This window comes from Drosophila tropicalis, unplaced genomic scaffold (genome assembly GCF_018151085.1).
Source record: "Drosophila tropicalis isolate 14030-0801.00 unplaced genomic scaffold, ASM1815108v1 contig_158, whole genome shotgun sequence".
NCBI classification, from domain to species: Eukaryota; Metazoa; Arthropoda; class Insecta; order Diptera; family Drosophilidae; genus Drosophila; species Drosophila tropicalis.
In genome coordinates, this window is record NW_027172602.1 from 4,288,706 (window position 1) to 4,306,724 (window position 18,019).

Below are 18,019 nucleotides of genomic sequence, written 5' to 3' on the forward strand. Positions count from 1 at the left end.
CTTGGCCCCAAAGGGAGGCGTGGCAATTGCAGCAGCCGCTCAACTGTCATCAATGTTTACGAGCTCTCATTATGACAACATGGCTGAGCCAGAATGGGAGGAGCTGGAAAGTGGTTGGGGGAGATTCTATGGCATAATCAAAAGACATGCAGCCTCATCAAATTTTGTTCTAGCCTCCCACAAACAATAGCCTGCGAGGATTGGGGATGGTGGTGGGAATGGGGATTTTGGAACAATGCGTATAAAATAAAAAGAACGATAATGAGTGGTGTGCGTGGTGAAGCTGAAGCAGACCCAGCAGAGGGAGGCCAACAACAAAACGAATATAATGGAAATTGTGCAGAAGCAAACTGAAAAAGGCAACAAGCCGTTGGCAGCCATAAAACGGACACTGGCCAGAAATGAACCCAAAAATAACAACAACAGCTAAGGCAAACAAATTTCAAATGTCAAAGACAGCAGCCGCCTATAAAACACGCCTTCCCAAGAAGCGAAAGAAAAAGGAGCATAGCGAGCAATAATATAAAAGACGTCAAAATTGCAACATCATATACAAAAAAAAAAAATTAAGCAATGAGCTCATCTTAAGCGTAACTCATTTCGTTTTCGAACTTAGTCATGAACTAACACACAATTTTGCTTTTAATTGAAATGTTCTGATTTATGAACTGAAGAAAATTTTAAAGACAATTTCAATTTGGCGGTTCTTTAAGTGGCGCCAACAAAAATTAAAATCGATTTGTTTACTAAGTAAAGTCGATTAATTATCGATAACGACTCAAACTGTGCGATAAATATATCGATTGTCAATGTAACATATCAGCTGTAGTGTTGCCAACTCAGCTATTTTGTAACTAAATCTGGCAACTTTTTAATAGCAAATTACTCAAACAAGTTGCAAATCGAACCCGGTTACCTGACAGAAGCAAAAAACAAACACCGCGCCAAGGAACACAAACTAACATGCCTGTTGTGGATTTGACCGTAGATAGGAATCTGCTCTGTCCCAGCTTCGATGGCTACAAGCTGTCATTTGATGCGGTTCCCGTGCTGCGCCAGGATTGTAGCCGCCAACCGTTGAAGCTGGAACCGCACCATAATCAGTACTCATTGCTCCACGTCGAAGCGTTTGCCAAGCACAATGGCCTCCATGCTGATCCCTGGCTGCGAACCAATAGCTACTATGTAAATGTCGGTCGAGAGATAGTAATGTGCTCCTATGATACGCAGTCAGGCAGACCACGTGAACAGAGCGTTGTATACACATTGGACTCGGGGACTCAAGAGGTTGGTGACTACAACTACAGTTTGCATTTCATATCGGAGAAATATTGCATACTCTGCGATGGCATGAGCACATTCCATCTATTGGACACAGGAGATCGTGCACGGGCACCAACGTGGCAACTGATTACCAAGACTTTGGTAAATCCTTCGAACGATCAACGTGGCTATGTTCTATATGATGCCCGTTTGGATGTAGTGCAAGAACGTAAACGTATTTCACTATTGGCTGGTCAAGTGGCACGTAGAGAGAGTCGGAGCAGCAGAAATGATGGAAGCGTCAGCACTGTCTATTTCATGGATCTCACTTGGTCCCATTGGGAACAGGCCACTACTGGCGAATGGATATACAAGATTTGCGAGAAATTGGAGACCACTGGTTCCATATTTTATGCTGCATTTGAACCAAAAGCCGAGTCCTTGATTATTTGCTCAAATCGTGAGATACAAACAAAAGCGCAGAGGGAAGCTGTAGGAAAGGCAGATAGTGGGCAGGAGGACAGTGAAGATACACGCCCGCAGCTTCATAATGCAGAAGCTGATGCTGCCGCTGCTACTGCAGCTCCCTATACCTGGACCCAAACAGCTGAAGACGTTCTTTTGCGATTCCCATTGCCCAACAATGCCACAAGGAATGACTTTGATATACAGTCCAAAGCTGATCATATTGAAGTAAAGTGTCTCGAAAAGCTAATGCTTCTGCAGGGTGAACTTTTTGCTCGTGTAGATCATGATTTGACCACATGGACAGTGGAACGGGATGAATTGCATTTAACATTGGTGAAACAAAACGCTGAAAGTTGGACCCGATTGCTGGCGCGCGAAGAGACTGTGGCGGAAGCGGATGGAGAGGACAATGGATTACCCGAACGTCCCTTGCCCATACCCAATCTAGAGGATCCAATTGAAGAATGTGATTTTCCCCTAGAGTCCACAAACGAGGACATCAAAATGGGTAAGTCATCTCTCAAAAGGTCACACAAAATAGTTCTCTAATTATCCTGTCTCTCTATCGTTTGCTCAGTGCGTTTTAATCTTCCTACTGGTGGCATCACTCACACAATATTTCTGGGACCCACGCCACCATTATTTAGTACATCATTGCGTCCTGGATATCCAGCAGCATTTGCCACTCGGCAGGGTGTAGACGCCTCCATGTGGCTGCAAATGTATCAGCCATCTAAGCCGGATGAGTGGCGGGTGCGGCATGAGGGCAATCTTCATGCCTTTGCGTATGTCCAGGCCTCCAAGGAGCAACGAAAATTCATCGACTGTTGTCCAGATCTGGACTATGCGGTTATATGCGAAACGCATCGTCATGTCTTTGTGTACAAGTCTCGTTACGATTCCGCTGGCGGATTGCGCAAAAGGAATGGACCTCAGGTGACCATTGGCAAACAAAGTCTAATAACACTCGATGACAATGCAGGCGAAGTCCTGGGAATGACCACGGCAACGAATGTGATCACAATACTAACCCAAAACGGTCTAATGTATCTTCAGGTCTAGAAAAAAAAAAAGAAGCAAATCAATTTTATTCGACAAATTTGAAATCTAAATAGCGGGTGGACTGCTCCTCCAGTGATTAAAACAGTATATGAGCAAGCTTCAAATAGCGGGGAGCAATAACTACCACCCACTATTCTACAACAGTATTTCACAGCTGTGTTTAAGCGGAATTTTTTTTTTTGTATTATTCTGTTGTTTTTTTTGTTGTTGTTCGTCGCTGTTTTTTTTTTACATAAATAGCCGCGCAGTTGAAGTGGAACTTTCAATTCGTTTGTGTTAATATCGTTGTCGGAGTGTTTTATTTGTTTATAACAATATCCAAAAATAAGAGCCCCCCAACCAAATATAAAGAATAAACCAACAAAGAATAATCATATTTATTTTTGAGCTGGCATCAAATCGTGTAAATATTGTTAACTAAATCAAAATACAGTTTAAACAAATTGTAAATCTATTGTGAAATACTTGGGCAAAAGAGCAGCAGCAAAATACATCAATTTCATGCGGAAAGAGAGCAAGAGCAGAGCAGAGCAGAGATAGCCCCCCCACACACACACTCACTGCAAGAGCGCGAAAGTGAGAGCGAGAAAGAGAGAACCACCTAAAATTGCTAGAGCACGTTTTTTTTCAGTGCAAAGCGGCGTGTCTATTATTAAAAAATTAAAAACGAACAAAAACAAAAATTATACATATTAATTTGCTGCAATCGCAAGCCAGACATCAAGCAGTGGCAGCCAGACAGTAGAGCAATACCGAACAGAGAGCGAGGGAGAGCATCCAAAAAGGAAGCGGATTCTAGAAATCTATTATTATTTCACGTTGTTGTGTTTTTTTTTTGTTTTTGCTTTTGTTGGTTTTCTTTTTGTTTTTGTTTTGGAAAAATTGTGAAATAAAAGCGGGAAATTAAAAAGTTACACAACTAACTAAATTGCAACAACAAATCTCTGAAAGAGAAAGAGTGCTAGGACCAATACATATAGAAACAGAGCGTGAGAGAGAGAGAGAGAGAGGAAGCTAAGCAGGTCATTTTTGTTTGTGCCGCTAGTTTTTCCAATTGGAATCAGAGACACCAACATTCACGTCGTCCAGAGCAACAGCTGAGAGACCAACCAACCAACACACAACAATAACAACAACAGGAATCAACCTTTTTTACCTTCAGTTTTTGCCGGTAAGTAACTTTAGTAAGTTTAAGTAACGTTGAGTGACTGGACACAAATTATAGTTTAAGTATTTAGACCTTGAGAAAGCCAACTCAAAGAGAATGTAGGTGTTTCAGGGGGGCCGTGGGAGGGCAATAAGGGAGGAAGGTCTAATGCGTAATTACAAAAACTAATTTATTTATTGATTGTCTGTAATTACACATGGCTCGATAATAGCCTTGACATTAGTTTCCATTTTGGAAACGATGGAAACTTCTGGGTCTAATTCAAAAGTTCAAAAAAAAAAAAAAACAGAATAAAAAAAATCACATTTCTGTTAAGTCATTCACTCGCAGCTCACACATGCGATAAAAGTGATTAAAAAACAACAACAAAAAAGACCAACAACATTAATTTCAAACAGAGAAGTATAAGTTGTGACGTCACAGCGTCCTCTTAATTATGGACATTACTCATACGACGCGTGTGGCTTGGCCCGAAACGGGTTTACTTACCACCCTCTCATTCATCTCCCCCTCTACCACCCCGGTACACTCCCACGCTTTTTTGAAGTTCAAGGCACTTACTATTTCACCATACAATGCAACACCAAACATAACAGAGAAAATGAGAAACTCCGAGAGAGAGAGAGCAGAGAGAAAACAAACCAAGAGATACATAGGTCAATTTGCATATCATTTGCCTTTATCAGCATGAACGTGCACTAAAAAATTCGCACGAATCATTCACATGACTCACGCACGAGCCACATTAAACACACGATCAATTATCGAGCATATGTTCATATATATATTTGTATATATATATATACATACATATATATGTAGGTATGTGCGTGTGTGTGTGTGTGTGAAAGCAATCAACAAACAATATATATTTTTTTGTTGTTTTTTTTTTTTCTGCATTGGTGACACTTTACAATTATCACACACATCATGACTAGGAATTCTTTATGATGACCTTGCTAGGTTCCGCTAATAGCAGAGCCTTCTCGAAATTATTAAACATCATCTATTGCCGCCTACCTACACATTAATATATTATCTATATTTAATGATAGTTATTTTCTTCCTTCAAATTGTTTTTTAATAAAAGAATTCATCTACATTAACATTTAATACACCAATTATCTAATTCAAGTAGATCAATCAATCCATTTCGAATCCATTTCCCATGTTAAAGGCTAAGTCTCTATTTTATTGCATTTTAATTCTTTCTTGAATATTTAAATACATCAAGTTCTTAATGTTGGAAAATTTTGTGCATTTGATATTGATTAGAAATACAAGCAGTACTTTAAGAGTAATTTGAAAGTACTTTTCTAAGAATTTATTTGCGGATCTGTTCCCTTTATTCAAGAGATATTCAGGATCATATAAACTCCTTAAAGTTAGAAAAGTTTCAATGTCATCCAACCCGTATCCGATCATTTTGACCCCCTCACTAAAGGCTTAAGCTCTTCTGGTGTAAAACTCATACAAATTTATAGTTCAGTTAAAGACAGTTAAGAACAAGGGTTATACGTATGTGTATGTGTGTATATGTATGTACATATTTGTTATTTCAAAATCGACAAACTCCGATTAAGTGTGCAGAGTTTTTGTTCTTTTTCTATCCCACTTAAAACGCATTAAAAGCCAATTAACTCTGAATGTTGTTATTACGTTTTGCGTTTTATTTTGTTTGCACATTTTACAATTGACAGCAGCGGACTGTTGCCGCCTCTCTCACCGCACCGTGCAACCCTTTCGTCGCCTTTCTATTATTATTATTTTAGCTTTTATTTCCCCAAAAGATAAGAACGTTTGGGGGCCAAAAGAAAACCATTTTGGAATTTTCCATAAACGACAACGCATTAGTTATATAATCTTTTGCTCTCTCTCTTCCTCTCTCTATCGCAAAAGGAATTCCCAGAGACGATTATGCAATTATTTGCATATATTTTATGCATTTGTCATATACATATCATGAGGATGTGATTCAAATTCTTGATGTTTTCTTGTTTGTTTCTTATAAGAGCCTACAGAAGACAACAACAACAACAACGCAAAAAACACATCATAAAAAGTGCAATATAGATTCTTTTTCAAAATTTATAGCCCATAAAATATAAAATAATTCATAGCCAATATAAGCCTCATATATGTAGCCTCATGTATGTATGTATGTATAAGTTGCCCTTGTTAATTGGAATGTTACAAATTAGACGTCTCTCTCTCTCTCTCTCTCTCTCTTGGTCTCTGTCCCTCACTATACAGGAAATGTGTGTGCACCAAAATGTTGTCCCAACAGTCTAATATGACACATTTTTAGCCTGACATTGTGGCAAATTCGCATACATACTTATTGTGTACATACAAATGTTTGTTTGTTTGCTTGTAACTGAAACCCGTTAAATGTTTCAACTCGGTACTGAAATTTCATTGCACCATACAAACTTTGTAAATACACAAAAACAACAACAACAATAAAAAAAAATAGTGCTAAATAAGACAATGTATGGCCAAGCAAATTTTGCTGGCATATCAAAAATTCGCAATGATACCCTGTTAAACGCATTCAAAATAAGTTTGTTCGACCAAATCAAACCGCTAAAATTATAAATAAAAATCAAGAAATTATTATTTTTGTCTAAATAATATGTAAAAAATTGAAATATTTACTTATATTTTACCTAATATTCATAGAAATAAATTAATTGCAAATCAGAAACTTAAGAGTCATTAAGAGAATTGTTTTTAAGTCTAAAGATCTTTAAATAGTTTCGCATGTGTTGCAAATACCTTTAAGACAAAAAAAAAAAACATGTGGATAGACCTTAAAAGAGTTGAGTTATGGTCAAAACTTTTTGTGGCATACTTTTGGGGTAGACTTGGTTATCTTGTAGAATCCTTCTTTAACTTTACAAAGCTTGAGAACAATAATATGTTTACCTCTTTTTTCTTACCCTTTATTTAGCACAAAGACAGAGCCAGAGAATTTAAAGTTAACGAAATCAAATACAAGAAAAATAGTTGCTCAAGGTCACAGACTATATGTACATATGTATATGTAGTACAGACAAGATCACATGTGTATAATAAGCATTCCATTTTGTTGATTTCATATGGAATGCCCAAGAGCACATGGGAAATCTAATACATATTTTACTCATAAAAGGAATTTACTCCAAAGAACTCCATATCTGACGACTCTTTGATACAGAATACATCTGTTTTACCATACATCTGGTTGGAATTTGAAGTTTTTGAGGACTAAAAACACCAACGAAATGAATGATCGCAAATGAAACTGAAACCGGTTTACTATTAGAAACCGAAACGTCATTTTGATGTGGTTTTAATTCTTGGAATTTGGATCTGTTTCTTGCTTCCGTTTGCAAATAAATTAAATCATAATTTATTTTGCCATTTCAAAAGTAACAAATATTTTAGTTTTGTTTTGTTTTCGTCTTTTGTTTATATTTTTCCCCTAAAGGGGGAACCCTTGACAAAATGTGTTTTACGCGGTATTGTCAAATATTTATCAATTGCTATCGATACATAAACAAAAACAGAAAAAAAAGGAAACCGGTATACGTCTCAGACACATTGTATTGAATGTATATAATAAAGTCTGCTTATTTGATTTAATTAACGTCTGTAGATCTGTTGGAAAAACGTGTGTAGATATTGTATTTGTTGCTGCGGTGCGTCAGAAGAGTTTTTAAAACAATTTTAGAGAGAGAAATGAAAAACAATTTGCGTTAATGGTAACTTACACCATATCAACTTTGTTTTTCTTCCTCTACTAAGCAGCTAAATGCGTCATCTTCTTTTCTTTATCCCCCCCACACACTCACACACTCACACACACACACACACAATTACAGACACACACATGTTGCTTTTGTTGTGGTTGCACCAATTGTTTAAACACACACTGCGTCATTTACTTAGAGAATGGAAGAGACTGATGGTGACTGAGAGGGGAGAAAGGGGGCTTCCTCCGCTGTATAGTTATTAATATTTGTCTGTTTATATTTCATAGCAGATATTAAATTTTTGCTAATTAAATATAAGATCATGTTGTTGTCTTTAATTGTTGTTCTGTGTCAAGTTTCAATTGAACAAAAAGCTGTCATATGCCAAAATAAAATGAAATATTTGCAGTAACCGAGTTCTCTGAAGGCCGCTCAACCAGAAATCGCGTGTGTGTATGTATGTGTGTGTGTGTGTAGATTTCTTTATGGTCCCAATAAACATTTGTGCGTGTGCTTTTAGGTTTTGCAAACTTTTATTTCAATGAAAAGAATTACGATCTTTTGGGTTTTTAATACGGTCTAATATGCCCCTCAAAAAAAGGCATAAAAAACATACACACAGAGACAGAGATAGAGAGAGAGAGAGAGTAAGAAAGAGAGAAAGAACGCGAGGAAGGGGGAGAGAAGGCTAAACATGACATGAAATCAAATTCAAATTGAATTGAATAGTTTTTCTTTTCGTTTTATGAGGCGTATACGTAATTTAATTTACTCTCTAGCCCCTATCTATGTAAGTGTATATTACTTCCTCCTTTTCTCTCTCTCTCTCTCTCTCTTCTCTCTGTCTGTGTGATCGTAATCAAAGTGCAACAACTATTGATTCTAACGATTTGCCTTGATTGCGCCATGTACTTTTCCGACCATTCGGACGCGTCATATGTACTTGAGAAAAATTGTGCAAATATTATACAATAAATGCAAATATATGTATTTGCCTTGTATATTTTGCAGTTTACTTTATTCTTGTTTTCTTTTTAAACCATCAATAGATATTTTTTGTTTGTTTCAATTGTTGTTATTGTATTTTCTGTTTCATTATTCTCAAAAAGAATGACCCTGAAAGCAAATTCAATACAAAAAAAGAAAAGAGAAGAAAAATGATTGCCGGCGCATGCCCAAAATCAGTTGGCGATTTTCAAGAAATTCAAATTCTATTTCAGGAGACGATGTAGAGGGCTTTGAAAACATTCTATTCTATTCCATTTCTCGATATTTCCCCAAAAAAACACTTATCTCCCGAAGTATTTCATCAAAACTTTTATCATTCCAATGAAATCCATTCCACAAATGACTCACCATCTTTTGGTTTTTTGCACATGAGTTTCGTTTTTATTATTATTATTGTTATTATGTGTACATTTTGGTAGGCAGGCCGGCAAGCTAGGCGTATACACAATATCACTTGGTATTATTATTATTGTTATTATTGTTTTCAAATGACATGGCACAAACTTCATCAAGTTGAACACGAAAATGAGAACGAAAAAAAGTGCCAACTAACTGCCCGACAAGCTGCCCTGCGGCATTTTCAATTGCGTTGGTCAAGGAGCCCCAGTCGTGAGTCGATGAATGAATAAGCAGTATGACGACAAAAGGGAGGGAGAGGCCGGTGGTGCCTGATGATGATGCAGCAACTAAAAGAACTACGAAAAGAAATCTATATAAATCATATACACTAATCGTGACAATTCATTGATATCATTGATCATGGCTAACAATTTGCTTTAATTTGTATCAATTGATATGATTAGAAACATGATTCATATGTAAATTTTGGAATATATAGGGAAATATGATAGATAAGTTGTATATTATGTCTTATCCATTGGGGAAACTTCGAGTGATTAAGCTAAAATTGTTCTCTTTTTACTCATTCATTTCATTATTAACTCTTCTGTTCATGAACTCAGTGATTGACCTGTTGATTTTTTTCTAATTTGATTCCAATAAGCGAGTTAGTAAGTGAGCTAGTGAGTAATTGAAGTTGTTTTAGTGAACTAGTTCATCACATTGAGAATAAGTCTGAGAGGTTACGAAGTTTGAAGATCTAGCTAAACTTTAGCCCATAACTTCTTGAGAAAGTTATTCTTCTTGTATAGTTAGATACCAAGTTTCCATTGAGTATATTAGAATTCAATTTTGAGATTTTTATAGTTATTATTGTTAGTTATTATGACATTTTATCTTTAGTCAAGTGTAAAATAGTCAATAAATATAGATCTAGACAGATATATTTTATAATCTAAATAATAGCTATTGTTTAAATTGAAAATTATGTAAATTTTGCTACTAAAAACTCAAATTTAATGCTTAAATAGTCATAAAAATAGATTAAGTTAGTTCCTTACAATAGTGCAAAGCACTTAGGCATTTGTCTTATCTAACCAAAGCTTATAAGTACATACATATATATTATAGATATAGTAGTATTATAGGTATAGTAGTACCGTATATATTACACACACATACACACACACATACATATATTTATCTACTTGTAAAGCTTGCTTGTGCAATTAAAGCTTATCTAAGCGCATTTACATTGTTCTAGTTGGGAAACTAAAGCCAAGGCAAGCTAATCCAACCAACCAACCAACCAACCAACCAGTCAATCAGCCAACCATCCACCCACAATGCTTGTCAGTTGCGCTTCTCATTGGAATTTCTCGTATCTATTACACATATTCATATATTAGTTTTTACATTTGTCTAAATAAATTTGTTTTGTTTTTTTTTTTTCTTTTCTTTTTTGTTGGGGCCACTCATAATGGTCCCATCGTTCCACGCTTAACTTGTTGATCGTCGAGCATTTCAATTGTGGCTATTGAAAATACTTTTCTATCTATGATAAGAAGCCAAAAAAGAAAACAACAAATACATATACATATATATATATATATATATAGAAGATGTCAGAGAGAGATTAGTAACAAAAACGTGGAGGGAAATGCCCAGAGTTTGCCCTTTTATCATACAAATCACAAACACGACGATAAGTCAATCAAATTTTTAAAAACGAAAAAAAAACACATTGTAGGTACAGTTGCTGCAAAAGAGCACGCACAAGATAAGCTAATAACGCATTAATGACATTTATTAAGAATCAGAGTCAATATTGTCTTAGTATTTGCTATTAACACGTATTGCTCAATCGATTGATTGATCCATATTACTAACCAAGGCCGAAAACAAAAATTTGTCCACTATTAATGGACAGGACAATAAGTGTATGTAGAGTACCCTGATTAGTGCGATAGTATGAGTCCTATGGAATTTATGGGTAAATAACAACGTTTCACATGTGTCCCAAGTAATAGTCGAATCGATGTGACGCATGGGGGAGGAGGAGGAGGCGATGACAGTGTGAAGAAGAACCGTTCGAGCGTTGTAACAATTTCGGGGGAACGATGACCCCTTCGATAAGACTACTTCGACCAGATGAACACCCTTTTACTAATGATGGTATCTCTCCCTTTCTGTGTCTATATCTTATCAGTTGATGTGATTAATTTGAAGCAAGAGGTTTATAAGCTCTAAAATATTTCTGTTTTCTTTTCCTTTAAGTGTTGTCAACTGATGAAATTGGTTAACTTGATTAAAGTAAACTAAAGTGGCTAATATACAATTGAGTTCGAGAGTTCGATCTATGCGTTTCCTTTTTGCTTTAAATATTTATATACAAAAACCAAAAACCACTTGATCATTATTTACAATGCAGCAAATGCGTCAAGAAATTCTTTATTTATAAATATATATATATATATATTTATATGAGCAATACATTTATATATGTATGTATGTACATACCAAGAATTAGACTTTCGTCTGTATTTAATTTACTTAGTTGTTCTACACCTTCTGCTTATATTATTATATTATTTGTTTTCCATAATCTTTATGAGTTCACAAAAATTGTTGTCGACGGTAAATCAAGAATTTTTGGTTTTGCTTTTTGTTTCTTATGTGTTTTTTGGTGCTTTTTCTTATTGACAGATTTGTGCAAATACGTTTGTTTTTTTTTTTTTTTTTGTTTTCTATAAAACGAAAAAAATGTGTATAATAAATTACATGAGCACAAATAATTATAATGGCACTCAATCAATTTGAAAATTTCAAGTGCTTTAGTTAGGGTTTTGCGTTCGGAATTCATTCAGTTATTCGATCGCGACATTTATGGGACTCTGATTCCAAAGATATGGCCAAAACCTTTTTGGCCGTGCCCTCCCGCCTAATGTCGTCGATACGATCACATTTGCCGATCGTCATACAGTCTGCCGAACGATCGGAGCCAGAGCCGGAGTCGTTGGGCATAATAAGCTGGAATCTGATCGTGGGTATATTTAGTTGGCATTTTGCCGTGAAGCAAACCAGAATAAGCCAAATAGAGCATTCCCTTTACTTTTAGTTAGTATTATTTGTATTTACTCTAAACTCAAATTGAAGAGAAAAGAATTTCGTAAAGAAAATTATTTTGAAAACGTGCAAATTCCTAGTGCATTATTCATATCCTTGAGTAATCACAAAAAACAAAAACAGGTATGGATTTTTTTTTTTTTTTTTAAACCTTTTGATCCTTTTAAATGTGAGAGTGAAAAATACTTCAAATAGCCTTATTTTCTATTATCCCTGATGGTATTACTATACGGTATTGCTGATCCTTTGTATATACATATTTGTGTGTGTGTCTGTGTGTAAGAGTATTGAATACAAATTTAATTGAAAGTCTATCAAAGTTATTGATAGAATAATATTAATACAGAAAACACTTCCTTTACGAAACAAAGCCATATCTCGTAGATATTATATCCTGTGAGTGTTGAATACAAACTAATTGGAAATTTAATGAAAGTAAATTCATTTCTTTACCAAAATCCTTCCTTCTATGTATTCAGTAGGAAATATCAAAGATACAAGTAGACAGTAGAGTAATATGATCTTATTGCCTTCAAGTCTTCTATATTATTCAATACAAGGGCAGACCATTCTTTAATTTTTTTAACTTACTAGTCAACTTCAAGTTCCATTGGAGCGTTAACTGTGTCAAGAATTAAATACTTCATTTTCGGGCCTCTTCAATGTGCGATTGATTGAATGACAGAGGTGATCTGTTTGATCGACTTAAGGCTCATTAAATCTTTTGCTCACATTCACTAAATTTATTGATTGTTTGTTTAGATTTGATTTAATAACAATTGTCAAAGTCTTTTAAGTGGTCGTAAATCTACGCCGCACCAAAAACGGCTCAACAACAATAATGAAAAGCTCACAAGAATTTTATTTTGGCTGGCCAAAAGTATGATTCAATCATTTCAAGTGGCCGTCAGCAACCAATCTCTCAATATATTGTATAAATATACATTTATTATATATATAATACATCGTATATATGTACATACATATGTACACATATATAGAGTATAAATAAATGCCTGAATCCCTTTTATCAATTATTTGATTAATATTTGGTTGGACCGACTTCTGTCTCGGTCTATATATATGTATGTGTATATAGAAAAGTGCGCTTATCAATTAATTGAGCGAAACGTTGTAAATTGTGTGTGAGTGAGCATTGAATAAATAAAAGTTAACACACATCACCAAATGTACCGTTATAGATATCTATTCCAACGTTCATTAAGAATATCGGTTATACTTACCATTATTTCAAACTTAAATACATCTAATGGATAAATATCAGGGACATCAAGTATTGTTTAACATATTTTTGTAACTATCAAATTTTGAATTTTCATAATGATTATGTGGGTTGATCAAACATTAATTGAATTTTCATTTTAATTAAATTTAAATTCCATCTAAAGTAAACTATTTTCTCAACTGTTTCTATAACTTCAAGATTTTAATTAGAAATGAATTGTTTCATAAAGTTGTCAATAATTTTAGTGTTCCATTCTTCAAATGTCACTTGATTTTGTTTTATTCATTTAGTTGCAAAACATTTTGAAATGTTTTCTGTTTTTGTGTGTGTTTTTTTACAATTTAATTTTTCGGCCTTTTATTAGTTAATTCATTATTTAAAGAATTCAAAATTTAAGCTAAACATTTATCCATCCATAGCAAGGTTATCTATATAATTGAGCCCAATGAATTTCAACAAAATGCTAAAATCAAAAATATATTTAATAAATTAAAACCAAGAAATATCGTCTAAAGTTTCTTGATCTTGCATTTTGTGCAGTCGAGCGAAAAAAAGAAACAAGAAAACAAAAAAAAAAAAAACCAAAACACAACCAAAGAACAAATTTCATGCAATGCATTTTTTTTATGCGATTTTGTCGATTGCGCAATTTGCAACTGTACTGCATGTATATAGTAAATATCTGTCTGATGAAAGAGATATATATGTATATATAAATGAGTGGAATTAGTGATCTTGGGGCAGGGGCTCTTTCTCTACACTTTGTATCCTTTTTCGTCTTTGCTAATTATTGGTATCCCTTTTTTTTCTATTGTGATTACAGCAATGGGTCTATTGAGCGAGGGCAGTCCACTATCCTGGGAGGAGACCAAAAAACTGGCCGATCATGTACGGGAACATGGGATCAATCAGTTCATCAATCTCTATCACAGATTAAAGGATCGCCAGGGAGACATCTTGAAATGGGGCGATGAGGTTGAATATATAATTGTGAAATTCGATGATGAGCAGAAGGTGGCCCGTGTGGCCCTCAAGGCAAAGGATCTATTAGAGAAGCTAAACGAGAAAGAGTTGGCCGACCCAAAGAATGTGAAATCGTTGTGGCGCCCAGAATATGGTGCATATATGATTGAGGGTACACCAGGCAAACCATTCGGTGGTCTGATGGCCCACTTCAATCTGGTGGAGGCTAATATGCGTTATCGTCGTGAAGAGGTCACCGAGCTCTTGGGCAGTGATGAGTGCGTCATGTCCATTACGAATTTCCCGCGATTGGGTTCACCAAATTTCACGTATCCGCTGGCACAACCGCATCCTGAGGATCCTTTGAGCTCAGCCCGTTCGCTATACTTTCCCGATGAGGCAATTTTCCCGGGTCATCCACGTTTTAAGACTCTGACCCGTAACATACGCAAACGTCGCGGCGAGAAAGTATCCATTAAATTGAAGGGTAAGTGTGTGGTTACTAACCAGAGAGAGAGAGGGAGAGATTCGATGGAATTAACCGTTTTTATTGTTTTGTTTTACAGTATTCAAGGATGTAAAGACAAAATTACCAGTGGAGGGCGCACCACCGGGTGAACCCGATGTGGTTCTACTTGATGCCATGGGCTTTGGCATGGGCTGTTGCTGTTTGCAATTGACCTTCCAGGCCTGTAATATAACCGAAGCGAGACGTCTATATGACCAGTTGGCACCCCTTTGCCCCATCATGTTGGCCCTGACAGCTGCCTCGCCCATTTATCGTGGCTATTTAACCGAATCGGATTGCCGTTGGAATGTTATAAGCTCTTCGGTCGATTGTCGCACCGAGGAGGAACGTGGTTTAACCCCATTGAAGGAGCAAAAATTCCGTATTGCAAAATCACGTTACGATTCAATTGATTCGTATCTGTCACCGGAGGCAGCCAAATATAATGATGTACCACTAACTTATGATGAGGATGTCTACCAACGTTTAATTGAAGGCGGCATTGATCATCTACTGGCCCAGCATGTGGCGCATTTGTTCATCCGTGACACTGTATCGCTGTTTAGCGAGAAAGTACATCAGAACGATGAAGAGGATACCGATCATTTCGAGAATATACAATCGACAAATTGGCAAACGATGCGTTTCAAGCCACCGCCACCGAATAGCTCCATTGGCTGGCGTGTGGAATTCCGGCCATGTGAGGCGCAGATAAGTGATTTCGAGAATGCGGCAATTGTTTGCTTTGTCGTCCTACTCACCAGGGTGATTTTGTCGTATCAATTGAATTTCCTTACGCCCATCAGCAAGGTGGATGAGAATATGCAAACCGCACAGAAGCGTGATGCCTGTCGCTCGGAGAAATTCTGGTTCCGCAAATCATCCAAGTCCACTGAACAGCGGGCGGCTCAAGCGGCTAATGGTACCAGAAATGGTAATGGCATTACCACCAATGGAATCAATGGCACCAATGGCAATGCCACTGCCAATGGTAATGGCATCCTCAAGGAGGAAAATGGTCATGCCAAGACACCAGTAATGACAAATGGCACATCGAAACCCATGAATGGTCATGGCATAAATGGTCAAGCCTCAATGAATGGCAGTGGTGCCGATAGCGATGAGCATACCGATACGGATGATGAGGAGAACGAACTGTTCCAATTGCTGACCATCAATGAAATTTTCAATGGCAAAGTAAGTTTCCTTTATTTAAACCCTTTTTCGTATGTCAATTTTAACCAAAACAATCTTTTCCCCCTAGCCAAATGTTTTTCCTGGTTTAGTTCCGTTAATACGCAGCTATCTGCAGTCCATGGAGGTGGATACAGATACCCATTGCACCATTGAACAGTATCTACGTTTTATACAGAAGCGAGCTGCCGGTGAATTAATCACGACAGCCACCTGGATGCGTGAACAGGTGCTCAATCATCCCGATTACAAGTGAGTCGAAGGTTTAAATATTTACTGATGTGAAGTAAGCTAATTTCATGTTTCTCCTCGCTCTTCTAGGCAAGATTCGGTGGTTAGTGATCAGATTAATTACGATCTGCTTAAACGTATTCAACGCATACAGGAGGGCAAGCATATTGAGCCGGCTCTGCTTGGCCAATTGAACCATTCCAAAACAAAGACGAAAGATTTCATTCCACCAGCACTGCAGAAGCAGTTGGCTAAGAATGGCTGCTGTGAGGAGAAATGATCCGGCTGCAGAGAGCCAATAGCTAGACTAAAGCTAGCGCTACGGCAATGGCAAGGGCTAGGACTATGGGGCTAATACTAAGGGCTTGTGGGACAGGGGATAGAAAACATATGGAAAAGATCACCGCAAGAGCAACAAAAGCAAAAGCAAGGACGAGGTCAAGGGCAAGGGCAAGGGCATTGGAGCCGCGCGCAGCATGTGATTGTCGTTTTGGATTGAATTGTTAATTTGTTTTACTATAATCCTTTTGCGAATGCTCTCTGTCGTTGGCCCCCATCAATCTTCTAAATGTTGCGGCATCTCTCCCTCTCAATGGACATTTATCAATATTCTTATAGCATAAATTATCATTATCATCATCAACAACAACAACAACAGCAGCAGCAACAATATTATGCAAATTTCCCCTGTCATACCGCCCGATGAGACGAAGTCAGCGGCTAAAAATTAATATATAGGGGCAAAGCCAAGCAAGCGAGGCAAGAAACAAAAGTTGAAAAAGGGATAAAGAAAATGGTAATGAAGCGCGAAAGTCAATGGAAAGAGAGGAAGAGGACAGTTCTAAAGAAAAAGAGAGATTAGGCTATTTATCGGCCGATAGTTAATCGGTCGATTGGATGATTGTTTTGGTTTTTGTTTGTTTCCCAATTTTTTTTTTTTATATATATATACATGTACTATATTGAAAATCAAATCTCAATCAAGTGCCGTACCATCTGACCTACAAGAAAACAACAACATCAACAAACAACAAATGTAGTGCAAAAGAAATGTTTTTTTTTTTTAATTATTATTACAATTTCTATATATATTTTGTAACTAAATGTGGCCTGCTGTTTTTATATCATAAGAATTTAAAAGTGTAATAAGTAAAACAAAATTGTAGAAACTTGTGCTATTATTATTTATTATGTATTACACACACACACACACACACACACACACACACACATACACCACTATTACTATTATTATTATTATCATCATTTTAACTGCAATTATTGTATTGTGACCACAAAGCAAACAAAAAATAAACAAAAAACCAATTGTTGAATCTTAATTGTAGCACAATAAAGAAAACAAAAATATCAAAATACACACCACATATACACACAGAAACACACACTAAATGCCTTCTGAATGAGATAGGAAAAACTAGAGAAAAAAGAAAATGAAAAACCGAGAATATACGGGATAAATTGAGTACTGTTATCTAGTTAGGGAAATTAACATATATATTTTGAAAGTCTAAAACATATACCCGATTACAATTTTGTGTAGCATTTATGTGACTTCTTTTCATTTCATTCTGTTTATTTAGCTTTATAATTATAATCACTGTGAATAACTAATTCTTATTATTAACAAATGCAAAAATAAAAATAAAACCAAACAAATGATTTTTCAAATTATTGTGCTTAGATAG

General features: G+C 36.1%; 2 protein-coding genes across 5 annotated transcripts; both read left to right on the forward strand.

Annotated features, from left to right (window-relative positions):
• The first annotated feature begins 891 nt into the window (after positions 1–891).
• LOC137582100 (nudC domain-containing protein 1) lies at positions 892–3,460 on the forward strand. The gene is made up of 2 exons (XM_068296541.1): positions 892–2,239; positions 2,309–3,460. Exons 1-2 carry the CDS (start codon positions 964–966, stop codon positions 2,791–2,793), a joined length of 1,761 nt encoding a protein of 586 aa, XP_068152642.1. The 5' UTR covers positions 892–963; the 3' UTR covers positions 2,794–3,460.
• Positions 2,976–17,712, forward strand: Gclc (glutamate--cysteine ligase). Of its 4 annotated transcripts, none has more exons than XM_068296513.1 (5): positions 2,976–3,964; positions 14,241–14,867; positions 14,947–16,085; positions 16,153–16,334; positions 16,404–17,712. In XM_068296513.1, exons 2-5 carry the CDS (start codon positions 14,243–14,245, stop codon positions 16,591–16,593), a joined length of 2,136 nt encoding a protein of 711 aa, XP_068152614.1. In that variant the 5' UTR covers positions 2,976–3,964; positions 14,241–14,242; the 3' UTR covers positions 16,594–17,712. The 4 variants fall into 4 exon arrangements, with proteins under 4 accessions (XP_068152614.1, XP_068152623.1, XP_068152630.1 ...); XM_068296522.1 differs by lacking the exon at positions 2,976–3,964 and adding an exon at positions 12,113–12,294; XM_068296529.1 differs by lacking the exon at positions 2,976–3,964 and adding an exon at positions 13,693–13,840.
• The last annotated feature ends 307 nt before the right edge of the window (positions 17,713–18,019 follow it).

Bases quoted from the DNA above. Each gene is read 5' to 3' on its own strand.
- LOC137582100 (XM_068296541.1), top strand. From the start codon at position 964: ATGCCTGTTGTGGATTTGACCGTAGATAGGAATCTGCTCTGTCCCAGC. The intron at 2,240-2,308 runs GTAAGTCATCTC...TCGTTTGCTCAG, and splicing joins AAACGAGGACATCAAAATGG to TGCGTTTTAATCTTCCTACT.
- Gclc (XM_068296506.1), top strand. From the start codon at position 14,031: ATGCATTTTTTTTATGCGATTTTGTCGATTGCGCAATTTGCAACTGTA. The intron at 14,868-14,946 runs GTAAGTGTGTGG...TTTGTTTTACAG, and splicing joins AGTATCCATTAAATTGAAGG to TATTCAAGGATGTAAAGACA. The intron at 16,335-16,403 runs GTGAGTCGAAGG...TCGCTCTTCTAG, and splicing joins CTCAATCATCCCGATTACAA to GCAAGATTCGGTGGTTAGTG.